Source organism: Bombina bombina, chromosome 3, assembly GCF_027579735.1.
Source record: "Bombina bombina isolate aBomBom1 chromosome 3, aBomBom1.pri, whole genome shotgun sequence".
Lineage (NCBI taxonomy): Eukaryota > Metazoa > Chordata > Amphibia > Anura > Bombinatoridae > Bombina > Bombina bombina.
The window spans coordinates 299,021,379-299,038,349 of record NC_069501.1 but is presented as its reverse complement, the minus strand read 5'-3'; the positions used below and the strand labels follow the sequence as shown (position 1 = coordinate 299,038,349).

The window sequence follows — 16,971 nt, the reverse complement described above, 5'->3', positions numbered from 1 at the left end:
GAAGCATTTACAACCATTTGTGCCATAATTGCACAAGCTGTTTGTAAATAATTTCAGTGAGAAACCGAAAGTTTGTGAAAAAGTGAACGATTTTTTGTATTTGATCGCATTTGGCGGTGAAATGGTGGCATGAAATATACCAAAATTGGCCTAGATCAATACTTTGGGATGTCTTCTAAAAAAAAATATATACATGTCAATTGATATTCAGGGATTCCTGAAAGATATTAGTGTTCCAATGTAACTAGCGCTAATTTTGAAAAAAAGTAGTTTGGAAATAGCAAAATGCTACTTGTATTTATGGCCCTATAGCTTTCAAAAAAAGCAAAGAACATGTAAATATTAGGTATTTCTAAACTCAGGACAAAATTTAGAAACTATTTAGCATGTTTTTTTTTTGGTGGTTGTAGATGTGTAACAGATTTTGGGGGTCAAAGTTAAAAAAAGTGTGTTTTTTTCCATTTTTTCCTCATATTTTATAAATTTTTTTATAGTAAATTATAAGATATGATGAAAATAATGGTATTTTTAGAAAGTTAATTTAATGGCGAGAAAAATGGTATATAATATGTGTGGGTACAGTAAATGAGTAAGAGGGAAATTACAGCTAAACACAAACACAGCAAAAATGTAAAAATAGCCTTGGTCCCAAACGGACAGAAAATGGAAAAGTGCTGTGGTCATTAAGGGGTTAAAGGGACACTGAACACACATTTTTTTCTTTTGTAATTCACAAAGAGCACACAATTTTAAGCAACTTTCTAATTTACTCCTATTATCAATTTTTCTTCGTTCTCTTGCTATCATTATTTGAAAAAGAAGGCATCTAAGCTTTTTTTTGGTTTCAGTACTCTGGACAGCACTTTTTTATTGGTGGATGAATTTATCCACCAATCAGCAAGGACAACCCAGGTTGTTCACCAAAAATGGGCCGGCATCTAAACTTACATTCTTGCATTTCAAATAAAGATACCAAGAGAATGAAGAAAATTTGATAATAGGAGTAAATTAGAAAGCTGCTTAAAATTTCATGCTCAATCTGAATCACAAAAGAAATTTTTTGGGTACAGTGTCCCTTTAACTTAAAGGGTTATTAAACCCAATTTCTTTAATGATTCAGAGAATGCAATTTTAAGCAACTTTCTAATTTACTCCTATTAAAAGCAAGAATGTAAACTTAGGAGCCGGCCCATTTTTGGTTCAGCACCTGGTTAGTGTTTGCAGATTGGTGTAGCCAATTTCACCACCAATCAGCAAGTGCTAACCAGGGTGCTGAACCAAAAAAGGGCCGGCTCCTAAGCTTACATTATTGCTTTTTCATATAAAGATATATTAAGAGAATGAAGAAAAATTGATAATAGAAGTAAAATGGAAAGTTGCTAAAAATTGCATGCTCTATCTGAATCATTAGAGAAAAAATTTGGGTTTACTATACCTTTAAAGGGATATTTAAAATAAATAATATATCTCAACAGTGTTGAGATATATTATTTATTTTAAATATCCCATTTAAATTTTGGTTAAAATGTCCCTTTAAGTGTTGAGTCAACACTTAAAGGGACATTTTAACCAAAATTTAAATGCCCATAGATTACATCTTTGAATATAAACATATTCGCAATTTCTCCAACATAGGTGTGTCCGGTCCACGGCGTCATCCTTACTTGTGGGATATTCTCTTCCCCAACAGGAAATGGCAAAGAGCCCAGCAAAGCTGGTCACATGATCCCTCCTAGGCTCCGCCTTCCCCAGTCATTCTCTTTGCCGTTGCACTGGCAACATCTCCACGGAGATGGCTTAGAGTTTTTTTGGTGTTTAAATGTAGTGTTATTCTTCAATCAAGAGTTTGTTATTTTAAAATAGTGCTGGTATGTACTATTTACTCTGAAACAGAAAATAGATGAAGATTTCTGTTTGTAAGAGGAAGATGATTTTAGCAACCGTTACTAAAATCGATGGCTGTTTCCACACAGGACTGTTGAGATGAAGTAACTTCAGTTGGGGGAAACAGTGTGCAGACTTTGCTGCTTGATGTATGACACATTTCTAACAAGACTTGGTAATGCTGGAAGCTGTCATTTTCCCTATGGGATCCGGTAAGCCATTTTATTATTAAGAATAAAGGGCTTCACAAGGGCTTTAAAGACTGGTAGACATTTTTCTGGGCTAAAACGATTACTTTATAAGCAGTTTTAATAGTTTATAGCTTTGAGGAGTTATTTTAATCTTGGGAATTATGTTAAAAAAACGGCAGGCACTGTATTGGACACCTTTTTCACTGGGGGCCTTTTCTAATCATAGGCAGAGCCTCATTTTTGCGCCATTAATGCGCAGTTGTTTTTGGGAAGCAAGGCATGCAGATGCATGTGTGAGGAGCTCAGATACATAGAAAAAGCTTTCTGAAGGCGTCATTTGGTATCGTATTCCCCTCTGGGGTTGGTTGGGTCTCAGCAAAGCAGATACCAGGGACTGTATAGGGGTTAAATGTAAAAACGGCTCCGGTTCCGTTATTTTAAGGGTTAAAGCTTTCAAATTTGGTGTGCAATACTTTTAAGGCTTTAAGACACTGTGGTGAAATTTTGGTGAATTTTGAACAATTCCTTCATACTTTTTCACATATTCAGTAATAAAGTGTGTTCAGTTTAAAATTTAAAGTGACAGTAACGGTTTTATTTTAAAACGTTTTTTGTACTTTGTCATCAAGTTTATGCCTGTTTAACATGTCTGAACTATCAGATAGACTATGTTCTGTATGTGAGGAAGCCAAGGTTCCTTCTCATTTAAATAGATGTGATGTATGTGACAAACAATTTAGAGAAAATGATGCCCAAGATGATTCCTCAAGTGAGGGGAGTAAGCATGGTACTGCATCATCCCCTCCTGTGTCTACGCCAGTCTTGCCCACACAGGAGGCCCCTAGTACATCTAGTGCGCCAATACTTCTTACTATGCAACAATTAACGGCTGTAATGGATAATTCTATTAAAAACATTTTAGCCAAAATGCCCACTTATCAGCGAAAGCGCGACTGCTCTGTTTTAGATACTGAAGAGCATGAGGACGCTGATGATAATGGTTCTGACATGCCCTTACACCAGTCTGAAGGGGCCAGGGAGGTTTTGTCTGTGGGAGAAATTTCAGATTCAGGTAAAATTTCTCAACAAGCTGAACCTGATGTTATTACATTCAAATTTAAATTGGAACATCTCCGCGCTCTGCTTAAGGAGGTGTTATCTACTCTGGATGATTGTGACAATTTGGTCATTCCAGAGAAATTATGTAAGATGGACAAGTTCCTAGAGGTCCCGGTGCCCCCCGAAGCTTTTCCTATACCCAAGCGGGTGGCGGACATTGTAAACAAAGAATGGGAAAGGCCCGGCATTCCTTTTGTCCCTCCCCCTATATTTAAGAAATTGTTTCCTATGGTCGACCCCAGAAAGGACTTATGGCAGACAGTCCCCAAGGTCGAGGGGGCGGTTTCTAATTTAAACAAACGCACTACTATCCCTATAGAAGATAGTTGTGCTTTCAAAGATCCTATGGATAAAAAATTAGAGGGTTTGCTTTAAAAGATGTTTGTTCAGCAAGGTTACCTTCTACAACCAATTTCATGCATTGTTCCTGTCACTACAGCAGCGTGTTTCTGGTTCGATGAACTAGAAAAGTCGCTCGATAAAGATTCTTCTTATGAGGAGATTATGGACAGAGTTCACGCTCTTAAATTGGCTAACTCTTTTACTTTAGACGCCACTTTGCAATTAGCTAGATTAGCGGCGAAAAATTCAGGGTTTGCTATTGTGGCGCGCAGAGCGCTTTGGCTAAAGTCTTGGTCAGCGGATGCGTCCTCCAAGAACAAATTGCTTAACATACCTTTCAAGGGGAAAACGCTGTTTGGCCCTGACTTGAAAGAGATTATTTCAGATATCACTGGGGGAAAGGGCCACGCCCTTCCTCAGGATAGGTCTTTTAAGGCTAAGAATAAACCAAATTTTCGTCCCTTTCGCAGAAACGGACCAGCCTCAAGTTCTACATCCTCTAAGCAAGAGGGTAATACTTCTCAAACCAAGCCAGCCTGGAGGCCAATGCAAGGCTGGAACAAAGGTAAGCAGGTCAAGAAACCTGCCACTGCTACCAAGACAGCATGAGATGTTGGCCCCCGATCCGGGACCGGATCTGGTGGGGGGCAGACTTTCTCTCTTCGCTCAGGCTTGGGCAAGAGATGTTCTGGATCCTTGGGTGCTAGAAATAGTCTCCCAAGGTTATCTTCTGGAATTCAAGGAGCTACCCCCAAGGGGAAGGTTCCACAGGTCTCAATTGTCTTCAGACCACATAAAAAGACAGGCATTCTTACATTGTGTAGAAGACCTGTTAAAAATGGGAGTGATTCATCCGGTTCCATTAGGAGAACAAGGGATGGGATTCTACTCCAATCTGTTCATAGTTCCCAAAAAAGAGGGAACATTCAGACCAATCTTAGATCTCAAGATCCTAAACAAATTTCTCAGGGTTCCATCGTTCAAAATGGAAACCATTCGGACAATTCTTCCTACCATCCAGGAAGGTCAATTCATGACCACGGTGGATTTAAAGGATGCGTATCTACATATTCCTATCCACAAGGAACATCATCGGTTCCTAAGGTTCGCCTTTCTGGACAAGCATTACCAGTTTGTGGCACTTCCATTCGGATTAGCCACTGCTCCAAGAATTTTCACCAAGGTACTAGGGTCCCTTCTAGCGGTGCTAAGACCAAGGGGCATTGCAGTAGTACCTTACTTGGACGACATACTGATTCAAGCGTCGTCTCTGCCTCAAGCAAAGGCTCATACGGACATTGTCCTGGCCTTTCTCAGATCTCACGGGTGGAAAGTGAACGTAGAAAAAAGTTCTCTATCCCCGTCAACAAGTGTTCCCTTCTTGGGAACAATAATAGACTCCTTAGAAATGAAGATTTTTCTGACAGAGGCCAGAAAATCAAAACTTCTAAGCTCTTGTCAAGTACTTCATTCTGTTCTTCTTCCTTCCATAGCGCAGTGCATGGAAGTAATAGGTTTGATGGTCGCGGCAATGGACATAGTTCCTTTTGCGCGAATTCATCTAAGACCATTACAACTGTGCATGCTCTGTCAGTGGAATGGGGATTATACAGACTTGTCTCCGACGATACAAGTAGATCAGAGGACCAGAGATTCACTCCGTTGGTGGCTGACCCTGGACAACCTGTCACAAGGGATGAGCTTCCGCAGACCAGAGTGGGTCATTGTCACGACCGACGCCAGTCTGGTGGGCTGGGGCGCGGTCTGGGAACCCCTGAAAGCTCAGGGTCTTTGGTCTCGGGAAGAATCTCTTCTCCCGATAAATATTCTGGAACTGAGAGCGATATTCAATGCTCTCAAGGCTTGGCCTCAGCTAGCAAAGGCCAAATTCATAAGGTTTCAATCAGACAACATGACGACTGTTGCGTATATCAACCATCAGGGGGGAACAAGAAGTTCCCTGGCGATGGAAGAAGTGACCAAAATAATTCTATGGGCGGAGAATCACTCCTGCCACTTGTCTGCAATCCACATCCCAGGAGTGGAAAATTGGGAAGCGGATTTTCTGAGTCGTCAGACATTTCATCCGGGGGAGTGGGAACTCCATCCGGAAATCTTTGCCCAAATAATTCAATTGTGGGGCATTCCAGACATGGATTTGATGGCGTCTCGTCAGAACTTCAAGGTTCCTTGCTACGGGTCCAGATCCAGGGATCCCAAGGCGACTCTAGTGGATGCACTAGTAGCACCTTGGACCTTCAACCTAGCTTATGTGTTCCCACCGTTTCCTCTCATTCCCAGGCTGGTAGCCAGGATCAAACAGGAGAGGGTATCGGTGATCTTGGTAGCTCCTGCGTGGCCACGCAGGACTTGGTATGCAGACCTGGTGAATATGTCATCGGCTCCACCATGGAAGCTACCTTTGAGACAGGACCTTCTTGTTCAGGGTCCGTTCGAACATCCGAATCTGGCCTCGCTCCAACTGACTGCTTGGAGATTGAACGTTTGATTTTATCAAAGCGAGGGTTCTCAGATTCTGTCATTGATACTCTTGTTCAGGCTAGAAAGCCTGTAACTAGAAAAATCTACCATAAAATATGGAAAAAATATATCTGTTGGTGTGAATCTAAAGGATTCCCATGGAACAAGATAAAAATTCCTAAGATTCTATCCTTTCTTCAAGAAGGTTTGGAGAAAGGATTATCTGCAAGTTCTTTGAAGGGACAGATTTCTGCTTTATCTGTTTTACTTCACAAAAAGCTGGCGGCTGTGCCAGATGTTCAAGCTTTTGTTCAGGCTCTGGTTAGAATCAAGCCTGTTTACAAACCTTTGACTCCTCCTTGGAGTCTCAATTTAGTTCTTTCAGTTCTTCAGGGGGTTCCGTTTGAACCCCTACATTCCGTTGATATCAAGTTATTATCTTGGAAAGTTTTGTTTTTGGTTGCAATTTCTTCTGCAAGAAGAGTTTCAGAGTTATCTGCTCTGCAGTGTTCTCCTCCTTATCTGGTGTTCCATGCAGATAAGGTGGTTTTGCGTACTAAACCTGGTTTTCTTCCGAAAGTTGTTTCTAACAAAAATATTAACCAGGAGATAGTTGTACCTTCTTTGTGTCCGAATCCAGTTTCAAAGAAGGAACGTTTGTTACACAATTTGGATGTAGTTCGTGCTCTAAAATTCTATTTAGAGGCTACAAAGTATTTCAGACAAACATCTTCCTTGTTTGTTGTTTATTCTGGTAAAAGTAGAGGTCAAAAAGCAACTTCTACCTCTCTCTCTTTTTGGCTTAAAAGCATCATCCGATTGGCTTATGAGACTGCCGGACGGCAGCCTCCTGAAAGAATCACAGCTCACTCCACTAGGGCCGTGGCTTCCACATGGGCCTTCAAGAACGAGGCTTCTGTTGATCAGATATGTAAGGCAGCGACTTGGTCTTCTCTGCACACTTTTACCAAATTTTACAAATTTGATACTTTTGCTTCTTCGGAGGCTATTTTTGGGAGAAAGGTTTTGCAAGCCGTGGTGCCTTCCATCTAGGTGACCTGATTTGCTCCCTCCCATTATCCGTGTCCTAAAGCTTTGGTATTGGTTCCCACAAGTAAGGATGACGCCGTGGACCGGACACACCTATGTTGGAGAAAACAGAATTTATGCTTACCTGATAAATTACTTTCTCCAACGGTGTGTCCGGTCCACGGCCCGCCCTGGTTTTTTAATCAGGTCTGATGAATTATTTTCTCTAACTACAGTCACCACGGTATCATATGATTTCTCCTATGCATATTCCTCCTTTACGTCGGTCGAATGACTGGGGAAGGCGGAGCCTAGGAGGGATCATGTGACCAGCTTTGCTGGGCTCTTTGCCATTTCCTGTTGGGGAAGAGAATATCCCACAAGTAAGGATGACGCCGTGGACCGGACACACCGTTGGAGAAAGTAATTTATCAGGTAAGCATAAATTCTGTTATACATGTATTAGCGAAAAATGCTTCTAGCAAAAGTTATCACTGTTTTAGTGTTAACATTTTTCTCTGCACGTGCATATGAAGCATAGCTAGATATTCTCAGTGCACCAGCATTTTAAATATTGCAGCTGCTCAGAGCACCAGTGGGGCTTGTATGAAGTTGGCAATTAACAAATTGAGTATACCATATAGTAGGAGCACCTTAGGCTCTCTAAGCAAGTGCTGTGATTAAATGCTGGTGCACGGTACATACTTAAATACACTTTTGAAACAGCTTTTAATAGAAGCATTTTTGCTAATAAATGTATATTACAAAAATGTTTCTATTCCAAACTGACATGCATCTATGTAGAATCCAATTTTGGCTCGAATGACCCTTAAAACTTAATTGCTTATATGTAGTATGGATCCATAAGAAAAATAATTAATTTGTAAAGCATTACAGCCAATGATTCCTATCAGTATGGTTGCCAGGGAGTTCCAACACCTGTGCCAAAGATTTTCCACACCTGCAGTGATACTATTTAGGGATTATTTAGCATTTCTCTTTTTTTTGGCTCAGTCTAGTGGCATATCCTACTATTTTGTTGTCCATATAAACATTTCTACAAATACATAAGGAAGACTAGGGGCATCTCTTTAAACTAAATGAATAGCGTGGAAAGATAGATGCTACAAACAATGTTTTGTGTCACAGTAAGAAAAGTAACCTGCCTTGTGAATCATTTTGCTTTTTTTAGGTTCAGCTTGGGTATGGTGTTTGGAATTATTGCAATGTTTGGATCCATAATACTTCTGGGCAAAACACTTATACAAACACTAAGTCAGATGATGTCAGAGAGCCCAGGGACCCAGAATGATCGAATGCTTCAAGTTGTGGTGAGTCATGTTGAACAGTGATCCAGAATGATACAACTCACGCACAAAAAGTTAATACATTTAATGTAATTGTATTTTTAATAGTGTAAAATGTTTTCAGTCCATAACACTTGATTGATTTATTTTATTTGTTCAGTGTATCCAATCTCATGATTTATTTTTTATTTTTATTTAAATAGTGCATTTTTAATACACAAACAAGTCCCCATATAGATATCTAATGAAGTGTTCATAAAATCTCAAAACAATTCAAGTAACGGTTTAGTAAATTTGTACCACTGTTATGTCTATTTCATTAACATACATATTTGTATTTTATAGAAAGAGAAAGGTATTTTAATTGTAACTGTCACCAATATTGGTAGATAGGGTTGCCAGGTGCTGCATGTCTAGTAAAATTAAATGGCCATGAAACCAAAAATGTTTCTTTCGTAGTTCAGGTACAGGTTCTAGCTGCCAGTAGTGAATTGCTGCTCCTTCAACAAAGGATGCAAAGAGAATTAACCCAAATTTGTTAATAGAAGTAATTAGAAAAGTTGTTTAAAATTTGCGTGAGCTGTCTGAATCATGAAGAAAATTTGGGTCTCAATCCCTTTTAATGTTCTAAAACTGGACACTTGACTAACTGGGTCAAATCTGGGGTCACTTCTGAGTATTTGGTGTGTAGGATTACAGGGCAATCAGCCTGATCTGAGGTCTAAAATAAGCAAATAACTCACAAGGGCTGCAGGCGATGGGGTCTGGCCTGTGATCCCATATGGGCAAATGGCTGGCATGAGTTATAGGGAAATGATCTGAGTGCTCACAGTGACTGCAGGCAAATTAGATTCAGGTTCATGGGATTTAACCTAAAGCTGATCATGATACTACTTACCACTATCCCTAGATAACCTGCTGGTTGTCCGGTATTTATAAGGAGGGCACCCTTAGTGGAATAACTATTGAGGGTATTCTATTTTACAAACAAAATGACCTTTTTATACTAATTAAAATGGCTCATTTGATAAGTTTAAATACATTTTTTTAAAATTTAATTTTACAAAGGACATTATACATTAGTAAGTCCAAATGATCAAATAGTGATTTAATGGAACTGCATTTTTTTTTAAACCTACAAAAAACGAATTGTTCTAAGCAACACTATAACGCACTATGCAGTGATTTTCAACATTATGTGACTCTTAAGATTTCATAATAATTCTGGTAAATATACCCAGAACAGAGCAAGTACTATTTTTTAGAGGCAAGTTCTGTGTTGCCATAAGGCAGATACTTATTTTTGTTGCAGCTGCTGTCTAGTCTATATTATACAATGTATTATTTATACCCTTGTGGCGTTTCGCCTTTTCTAATAGGTGCCTGGTGTAAATCTGCCCATCAGCCAGCTGACATATTTCTTCTCTGCAATCCTTATTAGCGGTGTAATACATGAAGTAGGACATGGTGTGGCTGCCGTAAGGTAATATAATTTATTATTCCTAGTTGTTATTTCAATAAAATATCAAAGTAATTTAGGCATTATCCTGTCTATATATATATATATATATATATATATATATAATAACTATAACAAAAACATAATCCTTGGCTGATAAATACAAATTAAACAGAAAAACCTCCATAAAGCACTGATAAAATGAATAACTTTTAACAAAAACGTGTGCCTGTATGTGTGTATATGTATGTAGTCTTTGACTTCCTGCCTCTCTATGGATCATATGGCAAGCACAATTCTCAGGGGTATTCTACAGTAAAAGCAAGAAAAATAAATAATGGCTGTAGATTATTTATTGTAAATAATGGACAATTAACCCTTTAACTGCTGTGCCATTTCTACCCCTGTGCTGAACTGTTTTGCAATTTTTTAGATGCTCATATTTAGACTTCACTGTAGGTCATTTTTCAGCCAGAAACCCACACATATTATATATCTTTTTTTCAGGGAAGCCAGCAGATTCAAACTATACCATTCCAGCTCCCTTAAAGGGATAGGAAAGACAAAATTACAAAATTAATTAAACTATGAATCAGATAGAGCATGTCATTTTAAGACACTTTTAAATTCACTTCTATTTTCAAATGTGCTTAATTTTTTTTGGTAGAATAAGCACATATCCAACACTAGTGTAAGCTAGCTGCTGATTCGTACCTGCATACTTTTGTCTCTTGTGTTTGGCTATCTAGATGTGGTAAGCTAGCTGCCAGTAGTGCAGTGCTCTTCCTTCAGCAAAGGATAACAAGATAATGAAGCAAATTTGATAATAGAAGTAAATTGAAAAGATTTTTTTTTAAATTGTATGTTCTATCCAAATCATGAAATAAAATGTCGGGGTTTCCTGTCCCTTTAAGCCATCTTCTCCTTCCCGGCTCTTCTGGGTTTCCAGGGTTTGGTAACGTCGCCAGACAACTGCACCATTATTGTATGTACAGTACTGTGCAAAAGTTTTAGGTAGATGTGAAAAAATGCTATAAAATAAGAATGCTTTAAAAAATTGAAATGTTAGTAGTTAATTTACATCAATTAGCAATTGAACAGAAGATATTACAATATTTTGTGTGAACACTTTTTGCATTCAAAACAATGTCAGTTTTTCTATGTACACATGCACAAAGTCAGATATTTTGTAGGAATATAATCAGGTGCTTGATTAATTAATTTAATGTGTAGGGTGAAACACAAACAGAAATAGCAGTGTAGGAGGAATAAAACAGGTTGAAGAACAGCCAAACTGCTATCAAGGTGCGGTTGCTGAAATCAGTTTAATATCAAAAGTCATACACCATGGTAAGACTGAGCACAGCAACAAGACACAATGTAGTTATACTGCATCATCATCTCCTACGCAGAAATTTCAAGGCAGATGGGGGGTTTCTAGTTGTGCTAAAGCAGTGGTCGGCCAAGGAAACTTAATGTAGCAGATGAAAGACACATCATGCTTGCTTACTTCAGTTCACAATCAGAATATGATACTAAAAGGGGGTAGTAAGGGCGCTAAAAGCTAAAGATCTTAGGGGTATTAATGTGTGTATCGTGATACTGCTATTATTGCAATATGATTTGGTTCTTAAAGTGCATTAAGTGTTTGACAGATAAGTACCAAGTGATTCTACACATACACTCTTAACGTGTGTTTAAAAACTAATGTTTAATAATAAAAATAAAAATTTAATTTGCCACAATAAACAATAACACAATCACATATATAGAACAATTGTTAGAGACGTCTCTCTATTATATTGGGGATCCAACCAACAGCATCAAAAGTCAGCGAAAATACATAATCGTATCTATTAAAAATTGTAAAATATATAAAATGTATCAATTTTAACAATTTTTACAATGGTTCGAAAATGAGGAAACCTTGTATATAAAAACAGTGTTTAGTAAACCTTGCTCCAATCTTATCTAGGAAAGTTCCTCTCCAATTGGTAAGGTATATTGGTAGCTAAGATTATGTTATAGTGTTGGGATATTATAGTATTGAAGCGGTGCTGTAAGAAAATTTTGGATGACACCGTAGTGCCTCTAAGTCCAGAGAGTCTTAAACTGCAGGGTATTATGTAAGCGTCCTGCATATACAGTATTGTCAGGCAATATTTATAGATCTTCTCGTGGTAACATACCTCTCTGTTTCGGTATCCAAGGCCGTGAGGTGTGCTTTGTCTCTTCCGTTGTTCCGCGGCTAGTCTCTGTCCTGTGAGGCCGGCGTCTGACGTCACACCCGGTAATCCACAGAAACCGCCCACAAGTGTCAATCACTCTCCAGGAGATACTCTCAGGTAGTTACCACTTTGTAGCTGTTATATGTTCAAGTAAAAAGTCATCAGATGTCGCCAGTATTGGAGAACTTTAGGACAAGTCCCTTATCTTGTAGTGACCTGCTCTTAGTGCTCAGGCACGCAGGTTATTTTCATCCGACAATGTATTCTGTTACCAGGAACAGTTCCAATTTATGTTAATAAAAATCAACCCGGGTTGTCAGATATTGGTAGAACTCTGGTGCAGGGTCCGCTCACTTCAACGCGTTTCACTCCCTTATGGAGCTTTATCAAGAATGACCTTAGACCATTATGCACCTTTCTTTTAAAGGGACAGTCCTTTCCTAATTGGCTGGATTGCAAGTCTTGCAATTAAGATGGATTGTAATAATATGTATCAGCTTCTTCATCTTTTAAGGTGGATTTCTTCTTTCTTTCCCTGTGCACCCTCTTCAACACTACTAAATGCACCCACTTCAATATTTAATTCTCTTGAATTTTACCAACACTTGCAAGGCTTTATAGTTCCATAAAAAATCATTATTTATTATTTAAAAATATACAAATTAATAAAAAAATAATAAAAAAATATTAAAAATAAAAATGAAAAAATAATTAGAATTTTTTTTTTTGTACTAAGGAGTCTATGATAGTTTTTAATTAGAACATGTTTTTAATTTGTGCTTGTGTTACTCTAACATAAACGGTGAGATATCTAATTGGGTGTTTTAAATAGGATAAGTTTGGCTTATTTGAGCATTTGTTCTTGCAAATTTCTATTTCTCTCTGATAATTTTTAACTTTATATTTGACATATGTGAGGTTCCTTTATTTCAAGTGTCTAAACATTATTTATAGGATATAGTGTGCATTTGTGCAAAAAGTGCTAAAGGTGCTGATTATTGGATATTTGTGGAAGTCTAAAATAGAAAGATGGTGTGTATTAGTCTAACAAGAATGGTGATATATCTAGTTCTGAATTCAGCCCTTTTGGAAATAAGGTGTTATATTTAAAAATGAACTCTGCTTCTTTGAGTAAAAGTTTTTTTCTGGATATCTCCTCCCCTCCAATGATTTTTTACTTTGTATATCCCCCAATAAGACATGTCTTTAGTTTTGCCGTTATGGACATTTTTAAAATGTTTGTAGAGATATGTATCCTCATTTCCATTTTCTATATTAGAAATGTGCTCCCTTATTCGATCTCGTACTGCCCTTTTTGTTTCTCCAAAATAGAACATATTGCAAGTACATTTTAAAATGTAAATAATACCTTTATTAGTACATCTGATTAGTTCTTTTATTTGTATGTATCTTCTGTGCTCCCTATCTGTATAGTGCTTTGTTTTTTACTGTGTTTACATGCTTTCTAAGAATAGCACAGAAAAAATCCAGCTATTTTTTGTCCATGAAGGTTTTTTTGTATCAGATTTTTTGGTTTATTTTGTTTTTTCATTTCACTAGGGGCAAGTAATGATTTTAAGTTGGCTGCTTTCTTAAAGACAAAGTAATGATTTTAAGTTGGCTGCTTTCTTAAAGCTAGGGTTCTTTGATATTTTTTCTCCCAGTACATCGTCCTCTTTAATCAAGTGCCAATGTTTTCTGACAATTTTTTTAATCAAATTATGGTCAATATTATAGTCTGTAACAAATGGGACCTTTATTGTGTCTGTGGGTGTTTTCTCTTTATATACCAGCAGAGATTCTCTATCTATATTCTTGGCTCTTTCTAACGCTCTTTTGGTGTTTTCAATATTATAGCCTCTAGATGTATCTTTTAAAGAGCACAAGGTTTGCACCATAGCCACCCGAACCCAGAAACTCCTCTTCCCAGAAGCCCATAAATAGGTACGCGTAGCTAGGTGCAAACCTTGTGCCCATTGCTGTTCCCTCTATTTGGAGATAGAATTTCTCATCAAATGAGAAGTAATTATTTTCAAGAATAAACTTTATGCTATTTAGAATAAACTCTCCATGTGCCGCTGGCATATCTTTATCCTGCTTTAAATAATGTTTGACTGCTTCAAGACCTTGTGTGTGGTTGATCACTGTATACAGTGATGTTACATCACATGTAACCAAATACATGTCTTCTTCCCATTTTAAAGTGTTTAATATGTTTAATATCTGAGTAGAGTCTCTTAAGTATGAATTTAACTTCACCACATATTTTTGTAGATAAAGATAGATGGTTATCTTCTGGGAAGAGGAGTTTCTGGGTTCGGGTGGCTATGGTGCAAACCTTGTGCTCTTTAAAAGATACATCGATGACCTTATATTAATCTGGAAGGGAACGGAGAACGACCTTATTAAAATGATTGAAGAGATGAATAAAAATAATTATGGCTTAAACTTTACATATAATTATAGCAAGGAGTCAATTGTGTTCTTAGATCTAGAAATTATTTCCCTAAATAACAAAATTGAAAAAAGAACCCATTTCAAAAAGGTTGACTGCAATAATTATCTACATGCCAATAGCTGTCATTTAGATACATGGAAAAATAATATTCCCATAGGTCAATGTTTAAGAGTAAGGAAGAACTGCTCAAGATCAATAGATTTTGAGGAACAGGTAGGCACTTTAGTGGAAAGATTTACATCTAGAGGCTATAATATTGAAAACACCAAAAGAGCGTTAGAAAGAGCCAAGAATATAGATAGAGAATCTCTGCTGGTATATAAAGAGAAAACACCCACAGACACGGACACAATAAAGGTCCCATTTGTTACAGACTATAATATTGACCATAATTTGATTTAAAAAATTGTCAGAAAACATTGGCACTTGATTAAAGAGGACGATGTACTGGGAGAAAAAATATCAAAGAACCCTAGCTTTGTCTTTAAGAAAGCAGCCAACTTATAATCATTACTTGCCCCTAGTGAAATGAAAAAACAAAATAAACCAAAAAATCTGATACAAAAAACCCTTCATGGACAAAAAATAGCCGGATTTTTTCTGTGCTATTCTTATAAAGCATGTAAACACAGTAAAAAACAAAGCAATATACAGATAGGGAGCACATAAGATACATACAAATAAAAGAACTAATCAGATGTACTAATAAAGGTATTATTTACATTTTAAAATGTACTTGCAATATGTTCTATTTTGGAGAAACAAAAAGGGCAGTAAGAGATCGAATAAGGGAGCACATTTCTAATATAGAAAATGGAAATGAGGATACATATCTCTACAAACATTTTAAAAATGTCCATAAAGGCAAAACTAAAGACATGTCTTATTGGGGAATATACAAAGTAAAAAATCATTGGAGGGGAGGAGATATCCAGAAAAAACTTTTACTCAAAGAAGCAGAGTTCATTTTTAAATATAACACCTTATTTCCAAAAGGGCTGAATTCAGAACTAGATATATCACCATTCTTGTTAGACTAATACACACCATCTTTCTATTTTAGACTTCCACAAATATCCAATAATCAGCACCTTTAGCACTTTTTGCACAAATGCACACTATATCCTATAAATAATGTTTAGACACTTGAAATAAAGGAACCTCACATATGTCAAATATAAAGTTTAAAATTATCAGAGAGAAATAGAAATTTGCAAGAACAAATGCTCAAATAAGCCAAACTTATCCTATTTAAAACACCCAATTAGATATCTCACCGTTTATGTTAAGAGTAACACAAGCACAAATTAAAAACATGTTCTAATTAAAAACTATCATAGACTCCTTAGTACAAAAAAAAAAAATTCTAATTATTTTTTCATTTTTATTTTTAATATTTTTTTATTATTTTTTCATTAATTTGTATATTTTTAAATAATGATTTTTTTATGGAACTATAAAGCCTTGCAAGTGTTGGTAAAATTCAAGAGAATGAAATATTGAAGTGGGTGCATTTAGTAGTGTTGAAGAGGGTGCACAGGGAAAGAAAGAGGAAATCCACCTTAAAGTGAATGTAAACTCAGCCTTCGTTCTAAACAGCAGTGTAACAATTATCAATAAAAAACTTGCGTTTCATTCATCAAATTTAAAGTTTTTAAATGGATACCTTTATTTTCATTAATTTATATCAATTTGCGGCTAAATCGTCCTCCGCCCGGCATTCGCACTCTGTTGCTGACCTTTTTGATTGACGTCCTAATAGCCAATAACGGCTCTAACCACGGGGGGGACCCACCCTCTTCTCATTACGTAATAAGTCCTTATTGCGCATGCGTTAGTCTTCGGTGCAGAGCTAATCTATTGTAAGCTCGTGCACATTTCGCGCATGCGCAATAGTAACAAACACAGGGTAGCAATACATTCTTATACAGAGTCCTTTCATTTCCTCTGTATTGTCAAGCTTGGATTAGTGGATGTGAAAGGGCTCCGTATATAGGTTAGATATATCTTACATTGTACATTAGCAATAATGGAGGCTGATAATTATATGCCGGTTGCAAAGTAATAGACATTAGAACTTCAAAAAAGACTTACACTCGATATTTTTTTATTTGAAATTGGCTTGATTGAATTTTTTTTTCTTTTTGGAGATCCTGTCCTACGCCACTCACAACGATAGTTTTCATTGAATGAATAGACTCATTCAATGAATACTATGGGGGGTAGTTATCAACGTGTCTACTTTCCTGCCTTCGCCGGCCCAATACGCCCGCCTAAGCTCGCCTACCTTCGCCGCCGCGGACCTGAAAAAATACGCCTAAGTTATCAAAAAAAGCTGTCAAAAAGCAGCGGGGCGATGAGCAGCGGACTGTGAGAGTTATCACACATCCGATCTCGCTGCTCTTCGGCTGTTTGACAGCTTTATTGCTAGCCTGTCACTAAGCACTCACACTAAACTACACTGTTATACCCC

The 16,971-nt window shown here is 37.2% G+C and overlaps 1 protein-coding gene across 1 annotated transcript in view; it reads left to right on the top strand.

The window, feature by feature from the left end:
- The window catches only part of MBTPS2 (membrane bound transcription factor peptidase, site 2), a 274,634-nt gene that overhangs the window by 58,150 nt on the left and 199,513 nt on the right, over positions 1–16,971 (top strand). Inside the window, exons 3-4 of the mRNA XM_053706375.1 lie at positions 8,239–8,377; positions 9,733–9,836. Coding sequence (XP_053562350.1) covers positions 8,239–8,377; positions 9,733–9,836 — 243 coding nt within the window. The remainder of the gene's footprint in view (positions 1–8,238; positions 8,378–9,732; positions 9,837–16,971) is intronic.